General features: G+C 42.9%; 1 protein-coding gene across 9 annotated transcripts in view; it reads left to right on the top strand.

Annotated features, from left to right (window-relative positions):
- The window catches only part of TBC1D24 (TBC1 domain family member 24), a 31230-nt gene extending 14989 nt beyond the window's left edge, over nucleotides 1-16241 (top strand). For 8 of the 9 annotated variants that reach the window (XM_076351511.1, XM_076351504.1, XM_076351505.1 and 5 more), the window contains 6 exons: nucleotides 1860-1877; nucleotides 5999-6157; nucleotides 7126-7189; nucleotides 9380-9475; nucleotides 9915-10149; nucleotides 11667-16241. In XM_076351511.1, the coding sequence (XP_076207626.1) occupies nucleotides 1860-1877; nucleotides 5999-6157; nucleotides 7126-7189; nucleotides 9380-9475; nucleotides 9915-10149; nucleotides 11667-11821 (727 nt within the window). In that variant the 3' untranslated portion in view covers nucleotides 11822-16241. The remainder of the gene's footprint in view (nucleotides 1-1859; nucleotides 1878-5998; nucleotides 6158-7125; nucleotides 7190-9379; nucleotides 9476-9914; nucleotides 10150-11666) is intronic. The other variant, XM_076351512.1, reaches the window with a different exon arrangement.
- Nucleotides 16242-21381: the final 5140 nt, after the last annotated feature.

The raw sequence follows: 21381 nt of genomic DNA on the forward strand, positions 1-21381 counted from the left end.
TAAATATGAGATTATTTGTATAAAATGTCAATTTCATGCTGCCCAGTACTGTGAATTCAGCAGTTTCTTTAGTGTAAGTAGGCAAACACTGTCCCAGCTGGGAACCTTTTGCTTAACTCGGGAGTTATTTTAACAGAGCAAGGAAGAAATAAGTCTTAATTACAGGTTACTTATAAAATTAGTTTGACTACAAGCCTCCTGAAAGTCAAGAGTATAGTAATCATAGGTAGGAGTTGACCTATTTTGTGCCAGGTCCATGTACTATTAGAAATAATGATTTTAAAAGAACTATGGAAGAGAAGAGTGAGGATACTGATCCAAATGATGATTGCGTAATCACAGTTTCTTTTCAGAAATGAGGGGAGGAAAAGCCAGCTGTAAAACTAGTAAGTGAAATCCTGCTCCAATGTGATAGCAAAAGCCACAATAATAAAAAGCTTAGCTGAAAGACCCCTCCATGTATATAGGAAAGACAAAATTAGCATCTTGCCAAGTGCAAATGTATGTGCAGGTAAATACTGGTGGTGTAGACATGTTCTGTTTCTCCTAAGGCCTTCTGTGACTGCAGAAAACTTCTGCCAACCACTTTTGAAATCTAAGTTTAAGTGTTGAACAGTTTTGTCAGCTGTCCTGACCTCTGAAGGGAGGATGACTTCTAGAAGTCTACTGGGGTCAGTAAGTGTGATATCTAGAACTTGGTATTCTAGAGGGACAGTCTTACATTTTCTCAAAATATTTAAAAAATCAAAAGGTACCAGCCACCAATGTATTGGGATCTTGCAGCCAATTGTGTTGCTGAGTTAGTCACAGTAGTTGCAAACAGATATCATTCCATGGTATTGAAAAATATACTTAAGCAGATTTCAGCCTATAAAATAAAGTAAATGTTAGCTGAACATCATTCATGTGCCCAAATGCATGTAAAGTTCCCTTCAGTCTTTTCCAACCGTTTATTTTTAGACTCACTTAGAAAATTTGGTTTACAACTAGCTTGTGCTTTATCTTGCTCATATCTTGGAAGAGACCGCTCTGTCAGTCTCAGATATTTCAAGGCCTTCAGCCACTGGAATGTCACGTTGGGTAGAGTTCAGACCATCGTATCTGGAACTCGCAACCAGAAGTATTAGCTCTTCCAGTGTGTAGCTTTTCTTCCTGTACTGAAGTTCAGAAGAGTTGTAATATCCTTTCTGAGTATATTCTTCAGCAACAGAATGAGAGCTTAAAAAAAAAAAATAAAAAAACCAACCGCAAAAAACCCAGAAGCTCCTGCTGTGTTAAATGTTGTAGAGGTGTTCTTGCTCAGAACAACAGTGATGCCTGCAAAGCAAAATACAGTAAATTCGTACCCAAACAATGCCAGTAGTTATTGCCTTACTGGGCAGAGTTACTAGTGAAAAACTTTTATCCTCTCTCGGCTACTTTTCTAAACCTGCTGAAACTTCTCAGTGTCCCCTGGCACCACGGTACTGCTGTGAACTTGGCTCAGTGTAGGCAGATGTGGGTGCTGGAGAAGTGAGCTTTTCTCCAGTGCCCGACAGGATGTGAGTGAGTTCTTTTGTCCAGATGTGTATGGCCTGTGCAAGGAGATGATGAATTTTTTTCCAATCGGATAACTACAAGCAGGTAGCAAAAAAGGGGAAAAAAAACAGAAATAGGAAATATTTTAACCTGTCTGTTTGTTTGTTTTTTCTCATGCTTGGTGATTTGAATCAAACCTTACTTTGTTTCTCTCCAGGCTCCTTTCATTCACTTTGTCGTGGATGTAGGAAATCACTGATCTTTTCTATCTTTTTTTGTCTTTCTCCTTATACATTTTCCTTCTGTCAATTCCATACCCACTGCACCCCTCCTGTTTGCAGTGTTGCACCTCCCAAAAGGTAGGTTAAAACACTTGAATCTTTGCACTTTGCTTGTTTCTTCTGTCTATGGCCGGTTATTTTTTCAGAGGCTGTCATTATTGCTAATGCTGGGGCAGGAGAAGCAGGGCAGCAATTAGAGCATCCGATTGCTGCGTAACATCTCCTGAATACACTCTTGCAAAGTTAGTTCAAAGCACCTGCAAAGTTGTAAGGTAAGGGATCATGGGCCCAGCTAGTCAACATAGCGCTTCCATACAGCGATACAAGCCTGTGTTTTCCAGAATGGAAAAGTGTAATGTTAATGGTGGGACAGAAGTCCTTTCTACACTGGAAGAAAAAGTGTTGTTTTTTAAAAACATCTCAAGTAACGTGTCTTCAGAACTGTTAGGTACTGTCCCACATCCAAACCTGATATATGCTGTTGCAATACATGTGAGACATACTCAACTTTTTTTTCTTCTTTGCAAGCTTTCCGCAGTTAATTGGAAAGATGTTGGACTGAATCCAACTTGGCACACTCTTAAAAGTGACTTGTCTCTATTCATACTAGATTAAATTTATTTTTAAGTAGATAGGGGGTTTTTAGAGGCAAGAAGACAGACTATTTTCCTGTGTCAAGGAGGTCAGAGTTACTCAGCCATATAGCATTAATGGTTAATGAAGTCATTCATCAAGTCTTTGCCTGAAAAGCAAATCTTAAAGAACAAAACCCAGTGGATTGTGATACCTGATAAGCAGAGAACTTGGAAAGGAGAAAGATTGCCCTGCGAGTATTAAGTACCACAGATGTATGGGTTTAAATTAATGCCTTTGAGGATCTTCTGGCCTTGTTGCAGGTGCCCTGAGTTAACTTTAGTGAGTGATGCAGACTAACATTTGTACTAATTTATAAAACCAAAATTGGAATTAATTTCCTCATGTTTTCATGTTTGAAAGAATACCTCAAGAGACTTGTCAAAGCATGTTTCATATCATATCCTGTGTGTTGAGGATTTTACCTCTAATAAATCAGCAGGCTGTTAATTCCAGCCAAGCAAATCTTCAAAGTCCGTGTATTATTTTACTGTAGTTACAATGTTCTGAAAGCAGCAGAAAGCCTTGATTTCTGCTAGGAAGCACATAATATTGGGTTTGTAGGGACTTAGGTAGATGCGGGGTGTCTGTTGACACTGATCTCAACACAGGATTAGGCTTCAGGCTTATATACCACATATGGCTTATCTTGCCATTTATGACTGAGAAACAACATACCACTTCTACCACGCATTTATGCCCTAACTGAAATTATAAGGGATTTTAAAGATAATGCAGACCCTGTAAGATTTGACCCAAAGCAAAGTAGAGCAGGCAGATGTAATTCAGTGAGTCATACCTTGGAGTGTGGTATTTGTTGTCTTGGAATACATACAGAGCATATATGCTGTGACAGCTGCTACCACGTCATCAACGTTGGCTTTATCTTCAGGAACTTTGAGGTCTCTGAAGCACATTGTATTAATGATATAGCTGTAAAAACAACAGTCCTATGAAAATAGCAAATAAGCTGCCTTATTAAACATTTAAATTGTGCTAAGTTGTCATGCTGATCCCAATAAGCCAACATGAAGAATTGAGGAATACAGGTTAGATACTTGTAATTCTAGCTGCAATTTTCTGAGCCACACGCCCCACCCCCCCAAAAAAAAAAAAACACTTGTATTTTTGTTAAGCAGCACAGAGTTTGGTTTAATATAGGTGCAGGCTGTGTATCGACACTGGCCTCAACACAGGATCAGGTCTCAGTCTTAAGCACCTGCAGCTGTGATTTATGACTGGGAAAGAGCAGGTCATTTTATTTGAAATCCTTCAGTCAAGCTACGGTCTAGGTTTTACTAAAACTGAATGGTGACATTAAATATACAATGATTCGCCATGATATTCAAGGGGCAGGAACGGCATGCCTGGAATAGTTTTAAATGGCCAACACAATGGTAAATGCTTTCTAGTAAATCAGAAAGATCTGTTTGTAAAGATGATATTCTACCTACATGGAAAAGTTGTAGGAAGACACAGGGTACTGAAAGTGATGTGTTACTATGAATACTGCTGAACATGGGCTTCGAGTGGGGTCTGGGTAGGAAAGTCCTTAAATCAGCAGTTCATAGTAGCCAGGAGAAGGAACAGGGGCAAAAGAAAAGGTACACTGAGGTTGAGAGCCTTTTAGGAACAAGTACTTTAGTTGCCCAAACAGATCACATAAGTGTGAAAAATGTACAGACCAAGCATATAAATAATTATGAGGCTTGCTTGTTTTGAGGTTTAGTAAGTTTAAAACTGTTTTGATGTTTGCTACAAAATCTTAGGCTATTTATCATCATTACTTTTCCTCCAGAAATTCACTGTAATAAACTAGTTGACTGCCCTGAATATTTTTTAGTTCCTTGAATGGGAGAAAAATCTAGTTTCTGATGAACTGAAACCAGGGCTTTGTTTCTCAGCTCTGTTCCATAGTGCCACCAGTCTTTAGCTGCAGACTGGACAGGACCCGGAGGGCTGAGACCTAAAGTAAGATTCTGAAGAAGTGGGTTCAAGTCTTGGCTCATACTTCGCTTCAGCTGATCTCTCCTGGGCCTCAGCTTGCTGTGTTTAAAAGCACAAATAATGTCCTAATCAGTGATACTGTAAGTTTTAAAACCCATTAATAGTTGCAGCTTCCTTAAATAGGTGTCCGTATAAGTTCCTTGCTAATTAAATAGTGATTTGGTTCGTTTTGCTAGAGGAAGCAGTAATTTTATTATTATTTTTTTAAGTGACCTAAGGAGTCACTTCATTAGAAATGCTGACATTAAGGCAGCTACAGTTAATTTCAGGAAACATTTCCCAATGTCTCCAAGCAAGCACCACTCTAAAGTACAGTGCAAATGCTGCTGATTTCTTAGTACTACAAGCAAGAAAAATAATAAAAAACTTATAGCTTGTGTGTTTCAGGGAGTGAGCTAAGCTATTCGGATACATGCAGATATGCAGTATTGAGGTCCTCTTTATGTTCCATGAAACTAAGAGGAAAGAAATGTGTAATTGTAAAAAAACAACAAAAAAAACCCAAAACAAAACATCAGAAATTGGCAAATACTTGAAGCTGAACCCTTGCATGCAGAGCAAACTGCCTAAAGCTTCATTTAACTAACGGCTACCCAGTAATTTAGTATCTTGTAAGTTCCCATGTCACTTCCACCATGTACTTGTCTGTCACCCTTGCATTTTAAGTCTTTAACATTGGCCACGGATGCAATAACACTTGTTTAATCCCCAGGCTCTGAGTTTGTGTGCTTATTTAGTCTGAGAAATGAAGGCTGGTTAAGATGATGATGATTATTATTATTATTATTATTACCTTCAAGTGTTTAAAAGCCATGAATCAATTCTTATAATTGTATCAGACCCCTCTGGAGGGTATGGGGGTTTGCTTTCCGGTGTGAGTGTCTAGCATTCCTTCATGTTTTCAGGCTCCGTCTGTAACCATGAACCTAGGAACTTCTTTGGTTCTTAATGAAGTGGAAGTCATTGGTAATAACATGTTTCCAGGAGGTGGAACTTTCCAAAAGCTTCAAATATTTGCCTTGGATTAAAATTGCTTAGCCTGGTAATACTGATTCCTCTAAGATTTCTGAGGGGTTTAGGAATTCTCTAATTCCATGGTACAGGCAGGACCTCAGAGGGGGGAAAAAGTACTACCTCTTCCTTTCAGATCCTGGCTGTTTCTTTAGGTATTCTGTTCTCTATGCTTAAATACTAGTGCCAGTGAGACTGTCTCAAACAGCAAATATAATTTGATCTATTTAAGGTCATGGTCATCTTAGCTGGCTCACCGTTATGTCCTATATATATAAAGGTGCAGGCCACAGCTGCCATACAGAGGAATTGCTCCAGGTATTTCAGTAAGTCCAGATCACTACCTCTTGAGGATTATGTTAAACTGCAGTAGTTTATTATCTTCACTAAGTCATGGCCTTCTAATCCCATGGCTGGAGCTCTGAACAATAGCATATCTACTAGGGTCTTTTAGTGTTCAGCTGTCTTTGCATGTTACTGTCCAGTAATCTGAAACTTGTTTTGTTGTTAAATTATTGTTTCTCAATGTTTTGTATTGTATTTCTCAGGCAGAATGTGCACTTAGCGGTTCATGCTGAGAACTTCAAGTCTGAAATTGTCAGTGTGAAAGAGATGCGAGATATCTGGTCATGGATTCCAGAGCGATTTGCACTTTGCCAGCCCCTCTTGCTTTTCACCACCTTGGAACATGGCTGTAGTCTGAGCAGGTAAGGAAAACCTTCCCTGCTCTTCTCTACTGTAGGGCAAAAAGAACAACTGGTGAACTGTTCACTGGATTGACAAAAAGGCCATGCCTAGTCAGAACTTGATCTGAAGAATATTATTCGGAATGGGATGTAAATGTGACAAATTCCTATTGGCTACAGCATTTGACCAGGATACTTCATACGCCAGAACATGGCAAGCCATTTTAAACTGTCCAACACCAACTGGAAAAGTCAAACTTGCATCAGTTCACAGAATATGCTGGTCTGAGACTGGTTCCTTCCTTGCTGGGTATGAATGGTTTAACTCAGTGGCTGCTCTGCAGGCTCTTTTGATAGATAACCACATTCAAACTGATCCAACGAATAAGGGAACTGGAAGCTAGAGATTCCTCTACCTATGAATCTGATTGTTCTTATTTTTAAAGTGGGATAAATTAGCTATGAGTTCTCCTTGCACTTGACACAAAGACTGTAATCCTATAGCTCCTCATAATGACTTCAACATCTGCACTTGAGGTACTGAGGTGGAGAGTGGTCTGCTGTCTCAGCCCCATGTGCCTATGAGGAAAAGCAAGCAAAGAGAATGCATCATAATTACTTTCTATGAAAACCGAAAGCTCTTCGGACACAGCCATCAGTCCTCAGGACACAACTTCCTTTAGGTTGTCTTAATTCAAAATGCTGTAAAATGCCACTGTTGTGATAGGTAGTCCTCTAGTTATTCTGCAGAGGCATGAACAACTGTACAGAGAACCGAGTAGAGAAGAAATGCTTGGTAATATTTGTTTACACTCAACTCTGTTATTTACAATGGACTATAGAAGGCATTTGCAGGAATATGCTTAGTGTCCAGATGTCTTTTTTGCCATGCCGTCAGTTGGAGGAGGAGGTTGTGCCTGATGTTAAGGAGGAAAAGAACTGCAGTTGGTGGCAGTTGAGTGCTCATTTTTGTGTACTCTGCACTTCAGGTTCTATTCTCACAGCGAGGGACACGAACCAACTCTTCTCCTCATCAAGACCACAGCAAAAGAGGTGAGTGAGGTGAAAGGCAACTGATTAAATTAGCTGTGAGGCAGTTACATAATGCTGTATTGCAACACACAACTGTTTATAACAGTTTATATTTTTTATATAAACAGTATATATATATATATATATATAACAGTTTATATATTTATATATTTTGTTTATAACAAAATGAAGAAGCAAGGGACCTGAAATTGCCTGGGGGTTTGGTTGGGGTTTTTTAAGCAATGCATGCTTTAAGTGGTTCCATTTGTTGATTATGGGACTATGCATTCTTGGGTAGATCTTGTAAACTATGTCTTGGTCAGCTATTCTTTCTCTTGTAAGTAACGTGGGATGATGTACTGGAGTAACTCATTGAGCTCTCGGACAAATGCTCTTAATTGCAGAATCAGAGGGAGAGGCTGGGGAATTGTTAAGAAACTCATGATTCATAGAAAGTATTTTCACTTTCTCCAGGATATGAGGAGAGAAAGTAGCAGAATTTAAATGGTATGAATAATATTGGACTACATAGTGTGGAAAAAAAAGCTTTAGCTTCATCTCATTCTTGTTTGAAAAAAAAATAAAACAAGAAAGCTCTGAGAACCTGAGGAGGAGTGCACACAGGTGCCTTATCTAATGGGTGTTGGTTCTCTGCTCTGCTGTGTATGACAATATTGGACAACATAATGTGAAAACAGAAACACCAGCTTCATCTCATGCTTGCTTAAAAAAAAAAGCATAAAACAAGAAAGCTTCCCAGAACCTCCGAAGGAGGGCACACAGGCGGTTCCTGTAATGAGCGTTGGTTGTCTGCGCCACTGTGCATGACTTCTAGATATTCTGTGTATAACATTATTATTGCAGCCTGTGGGCTTACATTTCTGCTTATGTTCCTGTTCCTGCAGGATGACTGTCCATGAAACAAGCACATTTCTACTTATTTGCGTCTACCTAATGCTAAAGCTCCAGGCTGTTTCATAGTTCTGTGTATGGTTTCTGGCCATCCCAGGCCTGCATTGACAAACCAACGGCTTACAGAATGTCCGTGGTATCTAAAGGGAAGAGGGAAAATATTTATTTATTATTTTGCTTCTCGTACTGGTGCATGTCAAAAGTAGCTTTGTAAGTGATGCTGGTTTTTATAGTATGGTTTGTTTCTTACCCCTCCAAAAAAAAAAAAGGTACTCCAAACAAAAAAGCTGGAGAAAAGTATGGGGTTTTTTGTTTGGTGGTTGTGGGCTTTGTTTTTTTGCAAAGGATTGCATTCATGCTTTATTCATATGTCTATAGCTACATTTTAGAAAGAAGAAAACTTGCCTTCTGATTTTCTGGCTCTCATGTACTTCTGGCATATCAGATCAAACGGAGTTCTGGGCCATCTTTTTGTTTATGCACACAATTTATCTATATAAAAAACTGCTCTTCAGTCATTTTGTCCTAGGAGCTCTGCTTGTAATGCTGGTGGAGGCTAAACAGCAAATGTACCTTAGAACAATTCTGTTTAACCATAGTTTCTGGAAAAAAAAAATGCAGGATTGCTTTCATCCCATTCTTAGAGCTTCATTGTTTAGTCTGTGTCCACTTGGCAGTGATGCTTATTGTTGGTAGCGAGAAATTCTTCTAGTGCAAACAAAAGACTCCACAGAAAAGCTCAGCCCTCTAAGGCTGTGTTTTTCTTTATTGGAAACTAGTGAACCCCATGCCATTTGAATAGGCTGCTTTAAATATCTGAGCTAGTTCAGCATTGGCTTAGCTAAGCTGATTTTAACCCACAGTTTGAAATGGAGAAAGCCACCAAGGCTACTGTTTATGACAAGAACGTGTTCAGGCAGAACTGCTCATACTGTAAATTGTGACAATACTGTTACTTTGGATGCTAAAATGAGCAAGTGGAAGCCAGGCTTTACAAGTTTGGAGTGATTTGTGTTTTGGTACCTGGGGTTATGTTGGAACATTTCTGCTTTAAGGCCTCAGAGATGTGAAATAACTTATGAAACTCTTAGGATTTAAGGGTATGCACCAGTGGATTAAAGCAGTTTAAATCTGTCTTTAGATATAAGTACTTGTGCTGCCTTAATCCACTGATACAGAGATTTTGAAAATCAAACTAAAATAAAATCTTCAGTTCTGGACTCTGAAGCGTTGGTATCAATTGGTTTAATACACTTTCTTCTTCAATGGAAAGCCTCCTGACAGTGCTGTTTGTTCTAGGTCTGTGGTGCTTATCTGTCAACTGACTGGAGCGAGCGCAGGCGAGGAGGGAACAAGCTGAGTTTCTTTGGAACTGGGGAGTGCTTTGTATTTAGGGTGAGTAAAATTTTATTGTCGCTACCCAGTAGCAAGGCAGAACTGCTGTACTGGTGTGAGTAACTCTTACTTCCCTTCCACTTGAAGAGGCTGGACTATATGCCCTCCTAGTTTATAAAGTCTACTGAACTCTTACTGTGGAGGAGAAAACTTTACTTTTCAGTTTTGTGGTAACCCTTTTTCTCCCCTTGCACAGAATAATTTTTTTAAAAGATGTAATAAGGTAACTCGGAAAACACTGCATCATTTCTTCAATCACCTAAAAAGCAAAGGTATAAAGAAAGAAAATAACAGCTGGCCTAAAAGGCAGTTTGATCCAATCTTCACCGCTAATCGTGCGGGTGGAGTCTGAGGGGCTTGAATGTTCTTTGCTGTGCAGAGCTCTCTGCGTAGTGCATCTGCAGTAACTAAAGCTTTGCTCTTCTCTGCCCCTATGCAGCTGCAGCCAGAAGTGGAACGCTATGAGTGGGTGATCATAAAACACCCAGAACTGGCCACAACTGGTTCAGAGCCAGAAAATCATGCCTCACCAGCTTCCAGCACCCTCTCTTCCGGCAGTGTCCCATCAGACCCCTCGGATCGCCTTTCTCCCTTCTTATCGGCTCGGCACTTCAACCTGCCTTCCAAAACAGCCTCCATGTTCATGGCTGGCAGCAGCGAATGCATCATTATAGGTAAGTCAGTGTGAGAATTTGAGCATAGATCCTACCAGCTCTTCCTATCCACCTTAGATAAGAGAGTCACCTATATTTACCATATATGTATTTCAGTATCGCTACAGTTAGAGATAAAAGTGGTCAAAACCTGATATTATTACCCAACAAAAATTTTCTGTAGAAAAACTTGCATATCAAGCATTTTAGAGTAAGATAGTAACTCATAGCTTTAAGCACAGCCATACCTTCATACTGCCTAATTCATGATGAGAAATAGTTCTTGAAGAGGAACTTACTTTGCACTGAGGCTTTTGAAACATGGGGTAAACTGTAAAACCTGTTCATTCTCTTGGAACTTTATTGGATCTGTGGTGCTGCTGACTTTGGCAAACGCCTGCTTAGTAAAGTTGTCACCTAAAGGGGGATTTACAAGGAACAGGTATAAAATTGTGGTTGTCCTTTTCCCAAAAAGCTTTACGTGACACTTGTTAGGAGAGCAACTAGCCTGGTGATTTCCTCTGTAACATCAAGCGTTGGCTGTTTTCCCACTTAGCAGCATGTGCTCTAATCGACCGTAAGTTGGGCTGCTCCAGTATCAGCTAGGCTGGTGAGAGCTTCAGCGCGTGTGTAACTGAATTAGAAATCACTGTTAATGATGTACCACAAATATTTCAGAGACCTTTACTGTTGAGCATATATCCCACCAGCTCTTCCTATCAGCCTTAGATAAGAGAGTCACTTATTATATTTACCATGTATTACACTATGGGTAGTAATAAGAGAAATACAAGCTTGGGTAGTAGATATATAGAAATGAATGTTGTACACAATTCCAGCTGTAGACCAGAATTTCCACCCTTTTGATTCTTCAGATGTTTTCGGTAGCTGTTCTTAGACAGTTGCCCTGTAAGCAATAGGGGAATCTTCCTTTTTGTTTTCCTAACATTTCTGTCTCACTTCACTGCATTCTCTGACTGTAAGCTCTGTGAATCGTGACATAGACCCACAGAGAATCAAAATGCTTTTAACTCTGACGTGTTTTATAATGATTTAGAAGAACAAGCCAGTGCTGTTACTTATTGATCTTGTTCTTCTCTCAGCTTTGATTTTTGACTGCTAATAGAATGCTTTGTTTTTTCTTTACTGGAGGGAAAATATGCAGTTGGTAGCTTCCAAGATTCTCCAGCACTGAAAAACAAATCTTAAATGCTGGCATTTGAGTCAGGCTTCTTGTTCTTACTGACTTGCATTACTGGTTTTTTTTTTTAATTAAAAAAAAAAATCATCCAGTTCTGATAGTGTCATTTAAAAGCTATGCATTTGATCATACTCTGTTACACCTGAAGACAGCAAGCAAACATCACTTAGGGCTTCCAGTTGTTCCCATGAGAAAAGTATTTGTCCTTTTTTTTCTTTTTTTTCTTCTTTTTTTCCTTTTTCTTTCTTTTTTTTTCTTTCTTTTTTTTTCTTAAATAGCAGTTTCCCATGCTAAGAAATGCAGAGACACCCTTACACTTGTCCTTGTCTCTTCACAGGAGGTGGTGATGGCCAGGCTCTTTACCTCGATGCAGATCTGAACCACGGAAGAACCAGCCACTGCAATACTTTCAATAATCAGCCTTTGTGCTCTGAAAGCTTCCAGATCTCTGTCTTGGAGGTGTGGGGCTTCAGGGACACCATGAATGGTTGATGTGACTATCATTAATCGACCGGTCAATTGTCCTAGGATTCCCAAGGCAAATTCTAATGCAGGAGCCAAGTTAGAACATAATTTCTGCTGGCCTCAGTGTTTTTTAGTATTTACTAAGTGGTGCACTTGAATGCAGGGCTTAGTTGTTTACTCTTATTTTAGTTAAGACACGTCAAAGTGAAGTAATGTATCTGATTAACTCCTTAGCTCTTTACCTCTAGAGACCTAGATTCAGGTCCTGTTATTAGGTAAAAATGAAAATGTAATGGATTTCAAACCATCCTAAGTGGATACAAGTCCACATCACAGGATGGGTTTGCAGTTTGATGCAGTTCCTCAGAGGCACAGAGCTGGCTGAGGTACACTGTAGAGCTGTGTGCCACTGGCACCAGTATCTGGCTTGAGCCAGTAATATCAAATGTCTGCTCACAGGGAACATTGATGACCTCAGATTTGACGTAGAACAGTAGTTCATAAAATCATTGCCCTACTATAAGTAGACGTTGTGCAGACAAATCATGAGTAATTATCAGTACTATTTCGTAAGTTATGAAAGCCCTCAATTAACACAAGAACCATGATTGCTAATTATCCTTCTCCTTGTACCTGAACCCTTGACACATTCCAGTTGCATCTGTTTGAGGAGTCTGCCTCTGAGGAAGGCATCCAGACTGGACAACGATATCTCAAAGGCTTGATTTTGTTTACATTCCTATTCCATATCAGTATAATGACTTCAAACTGACTCACGTTTCGGGCAGCTGAAAGCCAGAGCATATATGCAAGTGCTCAGAAACTTCCCTTTCTTCATCTTTCCTGGAAGCTGAAATGGAGCTTTAAATCTGAGAATAACTGTGCTGATATCCCTGCATGTTGAGGGAATTAGACATTGTGATACAGAAGCGTATTGCTCTCCCCACAGGTAAATGAAGGGAGGTGGGAGGGAAATCTTCTATGTAATACTATTCTGGGAGTGGACGAGTTTCCCAGGAGAACTCCAGGCGACACCGTTTCTCCATATCATGAGTATCCCAGTAATGAGATCCTGAAAAAGGAAGGTAACGCTTTTTTGCCAGCAGTGTTCTGGTAGGGTTTGGGTGATGCGAAGAGGCTTTGCTCATTCCTGAGAATTCATACAGTTCTCTGCAAGCATGCCTTGCGGCATGTGATGTCTGGAGGCAATTGCCGAGTGTCTTTATCTAAAACTGCTATAGAACTTCTCCCACATGAAGCACAAGTACATAAACATCAATGGATAGTCCAGAGCATACGACAGGATGCTCTCAAAGCTTCAGTGGGTAATTTGCTAGTAAGAAGATTTACCACAACAAGTAAAATGAGGGGAAAGAGGAATTGCTGGTTTTTTCAACAGTTCAATCTAAAAAATTGCTTTAGAATGGGGGAAATGTTATTATTACTTAAACTTGAAGTTCATTAAAAGGAAAAATTAAAAATTTATAGTAATAAAATCTCAGCTAGGCTGGACAGGGTCATGTTAATATTCAGAGATCACAGATGAGTCTTGTTGGTAACGTTGGCTTGTTTAGCTTCACGTCAATGTAAATACCATGTGTCTTGGTAAAGTGTTGCCTCTTGCAAAGTACATGAGCAAACTTGGCAAAAATGTGATTTGCTTCTTAAGGTGCCATTTTGAATTTTTGTCAAAATAACTTTGAAATATTAGACTGTGTATACAACAGTTTAAGATGTCTTTTGCACCATTTATATTTGGAATTAGATTATTTCACCCTGTTTGAGAGTCAGCACTGGGCCTCTCTTTCTTTCCCACTTCCCACTTGGTGAGTTCTGTCCAGCTGTCTTCTCATAGGTTTACCGTAAGTTTGATTGAACTAGAAGGGAAGGTCTAATTCAGTTATACTTACGTATTTTGATGAAGAGGAACTTTAACAGTCATATCTGGCTTTTTACAACTACTGGCTGATGCTGCCTTCTATTATTTTTTCAAAGCTAGCTGTATCACTTTGCACTTGCTAGTATCCCACAAGCTTCCTCAGACAAAACAAATCACTCAAAAAAAAAAAAAGTATCCCATTTAGTAGGTTCTCTTAAGTGTGGGTGGGATTTCAGTTTTGTCCCTATCTCCTCTCTTTCAAGCTTGTTTGAGGTGCCCTTGGAAAACAAAAAAAACAACAAAACACAATAGCATTAATTTTCAGCTTGTTAACTTGTCAGAAATTCCCTCGAGCTGTGTGTTGGCAGAATTTGTGGGACTTTAGTATTACACTCAAAATTAATAGGTTTTATCTGCAAAATCTTTCCTGCAGCTGGCAGTGGTGATGTGATTTTCTCACTCCCCATCCCTGCTGGATGCAACTATGTCAGCGAAACCTGAGTACTATACCGTGTCTTAAGCCATATCCAAGAAACACTGTTCCTTTCCCTGCTCTGTTCTTAATGCACAGGGATTTGGGTGTTTGAAATCAGAAATGACTCATAGTTGCTCAGAAATTCATCACAGGATATTAGTGTAAGAATCCAAGGAGCAGTACTGAAAATCAGTGAGGTTTAGGCATCTGAGTCTCGAGTGTCTTTTCAAAAGTCAATCGCAGGCCTCAGCTCAGCTTCCTTTGTGTCAGATGAGTACAACTTCTGACCCCCCGGCAGCGAAGGTCCACAAGAGACCGCTTTTTGGTAGCTTATCGAGATGGCCAGCCAGTCTTTCACGCGGGACTGAAGGTAAATGTTCATTCTTAACGTAAGACATGGTGCTGGGTGGCTGGCAGTGTCTAACAGCTGCTCTACGTCTATGCATTTGCAACTGGCGTGGGTGTGCTTGCAGCACACACGGCGCCCAGAGCAATTTGAGCAATGACCTGTACGAGTTTGCACATCACAGCAGGGGATAAAAGGGTTAACAGGTGGTCCTCCTTCTGCTGGCTCTTCGTATTCGTATCAATCTTGAGGCACACGTTGCAGGGATGGTTTTGGTTTGGTACAGCACTACCCTGCTGCAGAGATCCTGCAGGTCTGGTATGTATGTTTTAAATTTGAATAGCCTGAATAAGCAAGAGGCTGCAATAATCTAGCAAGAGGAATTACACAGTGCTGTGTCATCTTCACACGACCCTTTTGTTCAGTAAAAATTAATGTTCCTCTTCACGTGTAAATCATCATGTGCAATTCTCGTTAGGTTGTGAGACACCTTAGCATTGTGACTTGGTCTTCTTTCCAGTAGGGAAGAGGCATTTTTTTGTCTGGGTAGTTAATGGTGGTTGCTGACCAAGTGTATATCAAAGTTCAGGTAATTAAGCCAACGGTTTGTGTTACATGCAAAACTCTTGAGGTGGAGGCCACGGACTGGTTTTTAAGACAATGACTACAATGGGCGCCTTATCAGAAAGTTAAAATTATCTGAAGTACCCCAGCTGTAATAACTCTGAACAACTGTTGGTGTAGTTTGTGGTCCTGCTGGCAGCAATGACAGCGAGGGTGCCAGTGTCGCTTGATGAGCTGTTCGGTGTGGAGCTGGAGAGCTGAAGGCTGGGCGTCAGCTACCACAGTTCTTCAGGAGCATATTTGCTTTCCTGAGAAGCCATTTTTGCTTTGTAATATTCTCTTGAAGGCAGAAAAGGCTAGAAACTCCTGACATCAGAAACCTGAATTTATTGTAAATGGCATCTAAGCTGTTTCCAGGCCACAGGAACTGTTTCCAGCTGTTAGCCAGGCTGGACAGACTTCATCGCTGGACCCGAAGCTGTCATTCCTACAGATCATGCACTTTGACACGCTCCCTTTTCTGATGAAGCACATTAATCGGCCTCCTGTTAACGGAGGCCAGTTAACAAAGGGAAGGGAAAAACTCCCATTTCCTCTGTGCTGCGGTAAGTGAAGACAAACTGGGGGGGTGGGCAGTACTGTTCTTTAAAGAGTTAAACTTCATGCCAATAGAGATCTGTGTTTAGCCACGGAGGGGTGGCACTTGCAGATCTGTCAACTGCTGTCCGTGTGTGTGCATTGAAATTGTGTGCTTTGTCCTTGGAAATCCGTCCTCGATCGTGGTGGGGAGTGAGCTCCGCTGCCCACTGACCGCACAGTGGCCATAGCGACGTGGACACCACGGCCAGTGGGGACTAAGAGCTCACCTGCAGCCATGGCGCTGGAAGAGCTCGGCTCCTGCGACTGACACCCGGAGTCCGATTGTTGGACAGATCGGAGGCTTGGGCACCCAACTGTTAACATTGAGATGCCTTTCTGCCAGCTCTCTGTCGTGAATTTCAGACTATTCATAGTTGAGATGAGTGTGCATATTATTTGGGGTGACGATTTTCTTCAGATGAGTGGTGGTGTGCTGCCGGTGTGAATTGGTTTTCTACCCTATCATTGGAATTGCTGCCCTACACTGATGGTATTTTTGTCACTGTGCAGAATCTTGGATTGTATTAAAAGGTGTTTGACTGTGGAGGCAACTTGACTTTGTCCTTCATTCAGTTATTTTCCTTCCTGTAGACCTCATAGCAAATGGCATGCTGAAGCTGAGAAATAAACCCTGGAGCATGTGTTCTCTCACATGAACTCTTCACCACAATGAAGCGATCACACGGTTCCTGACTATTTTAGGAGATCTCTCAAGGCTTTCACCGAGATCAGGTGCCAAACTGACTGTAAAAAACCTTAGATTGGCAAATTCTGAAATGAGCCTTCTTCCCTTTGGCGGGGCCAGAGACCGTGTTTTGGCCCAGCCCAACCTGGGTTTAAAATGGAGCTTGGAGTGTCTTCCAGCCGCCAACACTTGTAGATCAGACCAACGGTGCCGTTGCATCCTCTGCATGTAAATGCCGACATCGACTCAGCTACAGTCCTGCAGCCGCTGTAAGTCAGCACTGCTCTTGCTAGAGGCTGCGCCTTCCTTGTGCCAGCACAAACGTGACTGTTGGCAGCAGGCAGGCAGCTCGGTCGGGGAGCGGCTGCTTTAAAACTAGTATTTTTGTTCCTCTTGATGGCTTGGGTTTAACCTGGATCTCTTCCCTGCCCGTGTCCCTGATAACGGCGCAGATGTGTTTTGCCATGGTTGAAAGGAGTGTTTCTAGTTAGCAGCACTGGTTTAAACAAATGTTCCTGTTACTTAAACCTAGTCTTTGCCAGAGCCTGCAACTTAAATGTAAGACTTGTGGGAACTACAGGAACTTATTGGTATAGTTGGAGGATATCAAGATCCTCTGTGCAAAATGCCTTTGGAAACTCCCCGCAGGCAATGACCAATGAAGTAAAAAAAGCTGTTTGAGTTTCCAGTGAAATTCCACTAAATTCTTGCGGCTTGAGTGAAACTCCTGGCAGGCAGGAGGGGAAAAAAAAAACAAAAACCACAACATATACGCCTCATACACAACATGGGGGCCTCCTGTGCTGCTGTACACGGGTGTTTCCGAGAGCAAAGCTGTGGTCTAAGGCGATGCAATGTGGAAAAGAGGGATTGCTGAGCTTGCAGAAACAATTCACAGATTATTTTCATGCCAGCTCTCCGCACTGCGATGATGAGGGTTTGCTGCAAAGAAAGCCTGTGGCCACTAGAGGTTACCCTTTGCCTGGTCATCAGCTTCTTTCTCCCTCCGTTACAAATAAATCCACTCTTGCAAGCCAAAAGTCCCAGAATTTAGTAAACGTTATCAGGCTGAGTACTTTTTTAAAAGAGATGAGAGTAGGGAAAAGGTGTATGCATAGGCTTTCTCCATTTGATTTCCAAAAGTGAACTTGGCATTAAATACCGTAAATCACAATTTTACAACTCCCTTAAAGACCTTAAACTTACTAACAAAGGTGCTCAGTAGCAGGAAAATGTAACTGAGGGACCTTGAGGAGCTGAGCAATGCAGGCTGCTGGTTTTGAACCTTACAGCTACTTTAAGCCATGTGACTGAGGACCTGAAAGGAAAATGGTATGCTTGATTGCATCAAGTAGTAGGAGCTCTTTATCACGCCCGGAGGGCTTGATGATGGGAAAGTTATGGGTGATGTCTCACGGGGCTGGTAGTTCATAATGAAGCTGGAGGAGCCTTAACTCCTGGAAAAGGAAGGCTGTCCTCTGTCTTGCCGTGGTGCTGCAGTATGAGAAGAGTGTGATGCTTGCTAGTTGTGCCTTTTTTTCTGGATTTTCTATACACAGTCTTTTCTGTAAATGTGACACGGATACCTGCTTCCTTGGGAGATGTTTTGTAACCAGCTGATGGCACAAGACTGCTTGTGGCAGCAAACTTAAAAGTTTTCCTGCCTTTTAAAGTACCCCATTGGGTGTCTCCAGACCCGCCTTCCTATCACTCTCCCCAAGCACCGCTTTGGGTTGCAGAGCCCCTGCATGAGCAGCTGGGAGGGTTGTGGCTTGACCCGTTGGCTGTGCTCTGGTGTCGTAGGCTGCTTCTGACTCTGTTTTCAAATCGCACAAATGGCTGCTCAGTGGAACTGGATCCAGACTTTAGCTGGGCGATATTTGAGAGTGTTCAGCTCCTGTTTTGCTAACCCGGTGCTGGCTTCTCTTGTGCAAATGTAGATAAGGCGCTAGGACTGTCTATGCTGTCGCTGCAGCTGGATACACACCTCCCCGTTGCTGACACAGCTTCAGTTCATTGCTTGCATGGTGAGTCACCTCCCTTTTTGTGGTTAAGTTGTCCTCCAAAGTTAAGGGCTGTGCCCTCCATCTGCCATTGACTGGCAGGGTTTCTGACTAGACTTGTCATCCTCCTGATCTCTTGCAGCCGCAAGGCGAAGGAGGCAGCTTTGGAAACCCATAGGGAAGAGTGCAAGTCCAGTGAGCCAGTGATCAGTGCCTCGTCCTCCCAGCCTACGTGATGCTGGATCCTCCGTGCCATAAACAACTGGGAGTCCACGTTTTTGACCTGCGAGCATTGCAGACGGAGCAGCGCCAGCGTTGGCTCTACCAGCTCAGCAGGGCCAGCTGGCTGCAACCAGCACTCTCCTGCTTGCAGTGGCTGGGGCGCAGTCTATTTCTCTTCCTCAAATGTTCCTCCTCGTGCTGCAAAATCCTGCTTTCTTAAAGGCCTCTGGGTTGATGTGAAGACCCACTTTTGCCCCTCGCACTGTGAAGCGCTCTGCTGTGCTGCAGGGATTGCCTCAGGCAGCCAGTCCCTTTCAAGAACCGTTGCACATGGGCCTCTGCATCGCTTACCTTCTGCAGGGGTCTGAGCATGCTGTGCTCATCTTGTTGAGGCTCTGACTTCAAGCCCAACAAAGACCACAACTAGAGCGTGGTTGGTTGCTCACTACAAATCCCGCAGAGCAACAACTTGTCCAGTTTTGTTCAAGGGAGGTTTAGGACTGAAACTTCAAGAGCTGTCACTGTTTGCTGAGCTGGGTAGAGGTGTACATCCAGGCTGGTATTTTGTCCCTTGACCTGTTGCATGCTGAACCATGTATGTTTGACGGAGATGGCCCTTGGCAGCGAGAGGGCAGCTTCCACCTGCTCAAGCAGCACAAGGCCAGTGGCTATGGGGGTCTCGCTGAGCTGCGGTGCCCTGCAGCCAGCTGGCGGTTGAGCTGGCAGGATAAGTACACCTGCATCAGTCCTTTCTATCGTCTCGGCACCCACAGAAGCTTTGCCACACGCCAGCTGTGTCTCCGCAAGCGATGCAGCACGCTGCAGCCACCCGCTCCCCTCACTTGGAGGACAGTATGTAGAATAACCCTCGGGGACGGTGGAATGGGGAAGTCCAGGCTTCCTCGCTGCCTCCACAGCCAAAGTGCTGCAGGAACTTCCTCGTGGCCACACTCACACAAATTTAGTGGGGGAAAGAGGCAGCAAAGTCTCAGAGATGCTGAGTTTCTCCAGGTTTGGCTGCCTGTTTCACAGAACCAGGAAGCAAGCCTCTATTACTGCCTCCCAGAGGGAAGGGCTGCGGCATGGGTGTAACCCTTGTTGGAGAGTAGAGTCCCCCCCGGTTACCCACCTTTGAGACAAAGCCAGAGGAAAACTGACTTCAGCAGTTCCACAGCTCACAGAAATACTTGTTGACATCCTTCCTCTAAGGATCTGCCTAATTTTTACCGATTGTCATAACCTATATGCCTAAGTTCATTATGCTTTCTCCTACGCTACAGGACATCAGCCACAGCTCCTACGTAGCAGTGTGGTCTTGCGCTCCTTTGGGGCAGATAAAGGCAAAGCATTTCTCAAAGTCACAGCTTCACTTGCAGCCATGCCATGGGTTGTGCACCTGGGTTTGTTCCCCGCTCGTGAACTGTTGACTCTGGAGGGAGCAGTTTAGCTTCAAGGACTGCAGGGCTCTACTCAACCATAACTCTCAGATTTTCTGAGGGTGTGGGTCTTCTTGGGACAGCTTCCTTCCCTAATGAGCAATAACATAATCATGTACAGATTTTTGAAATTGCAGAAGTGGAAACCACAGGGGGAATAACTGACCCCTTTTCCTCAGCAGAGGAAATTTGATTAATGTGTTTGACACAGCCTTGGGGGTGGAGGTAGGTGCAAGCGTAGAGGTTCCCAAGGAAGAGTCAAAGCACCTCTCTTTCTAGGATGGCTGCCTACCTTGCGCTTAACCCTCTGACAGTTTTGGAGCTGCTTCCAGCTCGAATTGGCATCTTGAAGAGAATTTCTAGCCTGCATTTGGGAGGGGAGATGTGCTTCTCCTTTGGCTGGTGGGAGCAGAGGTTCACTCGAGCCCCTTCCCTGGGCCAGAGCAACCTCCAGCTGGTGCCTGCCCTGACGCATGGGTAGCCCTAAAGAGCTGTTTGCAAAGAAGAGGGTCCAGGGCAGCCCAAAAGAAAAAGGAAGGGCAGGCTATTGGCCTGTAAACCAGCATAAACAAGCCTCAAGTAGAAGCCTTTGGCCTGAATTGTGTCTTATGACCTCTGCCGTGATCCGTGTCTTGCGCAGCCAGAACCTACTTGCAAGGGCTGGATCTGTGTTTCCTTGTACACACGACAAGGGTACGCTGTCACGACCATCCGTACTAGGCAGTTCCTGCCCTGCCTTTACGCTGGTTTTTTTGAGGCAAAGGATGTTTTTAAGGCCTTAATGTTTAATCTGCACCCTACTAACCAGAAGAACTTGCAGAGGTTAAATGAGACTGGGAGATGGCTGCACAAGGTCCTCTTCCTTTCCAGGGTCCGTGTGCCTCCAGCCTGGGAGGTTTTCAGAATCTCAGGGATGTGAAATCCAGCCACTTGCTGGGGCTGGTGAAAGACACATGATGAACAACCACCTCCAGGGCAAAGGAGTTGTGCTGCAAGCCCAGGAAAGAGGGAGAATTAGAAAGCTTTGAATTTCTGGGCAGTGTTTTTGCAGAAACACGCCACTCTTGGCAAAGCAGGAGCAGACATGTTCGGCAGCAAGCCCTCCGTGGCCCTGGGCGCTGCCGCAGCAATGACTTTCCCCCCGGTCACACCAAGGCCATGGGACCAGCTCTGTCCCTCCTGTCCTCAGGCATGGGCTCAGGCCTCCGTGACTGGGGATCGTTCAGCAGGTCCTTCTTGAAACCCAGAGCCAACCGGTGTCCTCTGAGCGACGGCTCTGCCCTGGCCTCAAACAACCCCCAGTGTTTTCTCTGAAGGACCTTTATCTTGAATTAATCT

This window comes from Aptenodytes patagonicus, chromosome 13 (genome assembly GCF_965638725.1).
Source record: "Aptenodytes patagonicus chromosome 13, bAptPat1.pri.cur, whole genome shotgun sequence".
NCBI classification, from domain to species: Eukaryota; Metazoa; Chordata; class Aves; order Sphenisciformes; family Spheniscidae; genus Aptenodytes; species Aptenodytes patagonicus.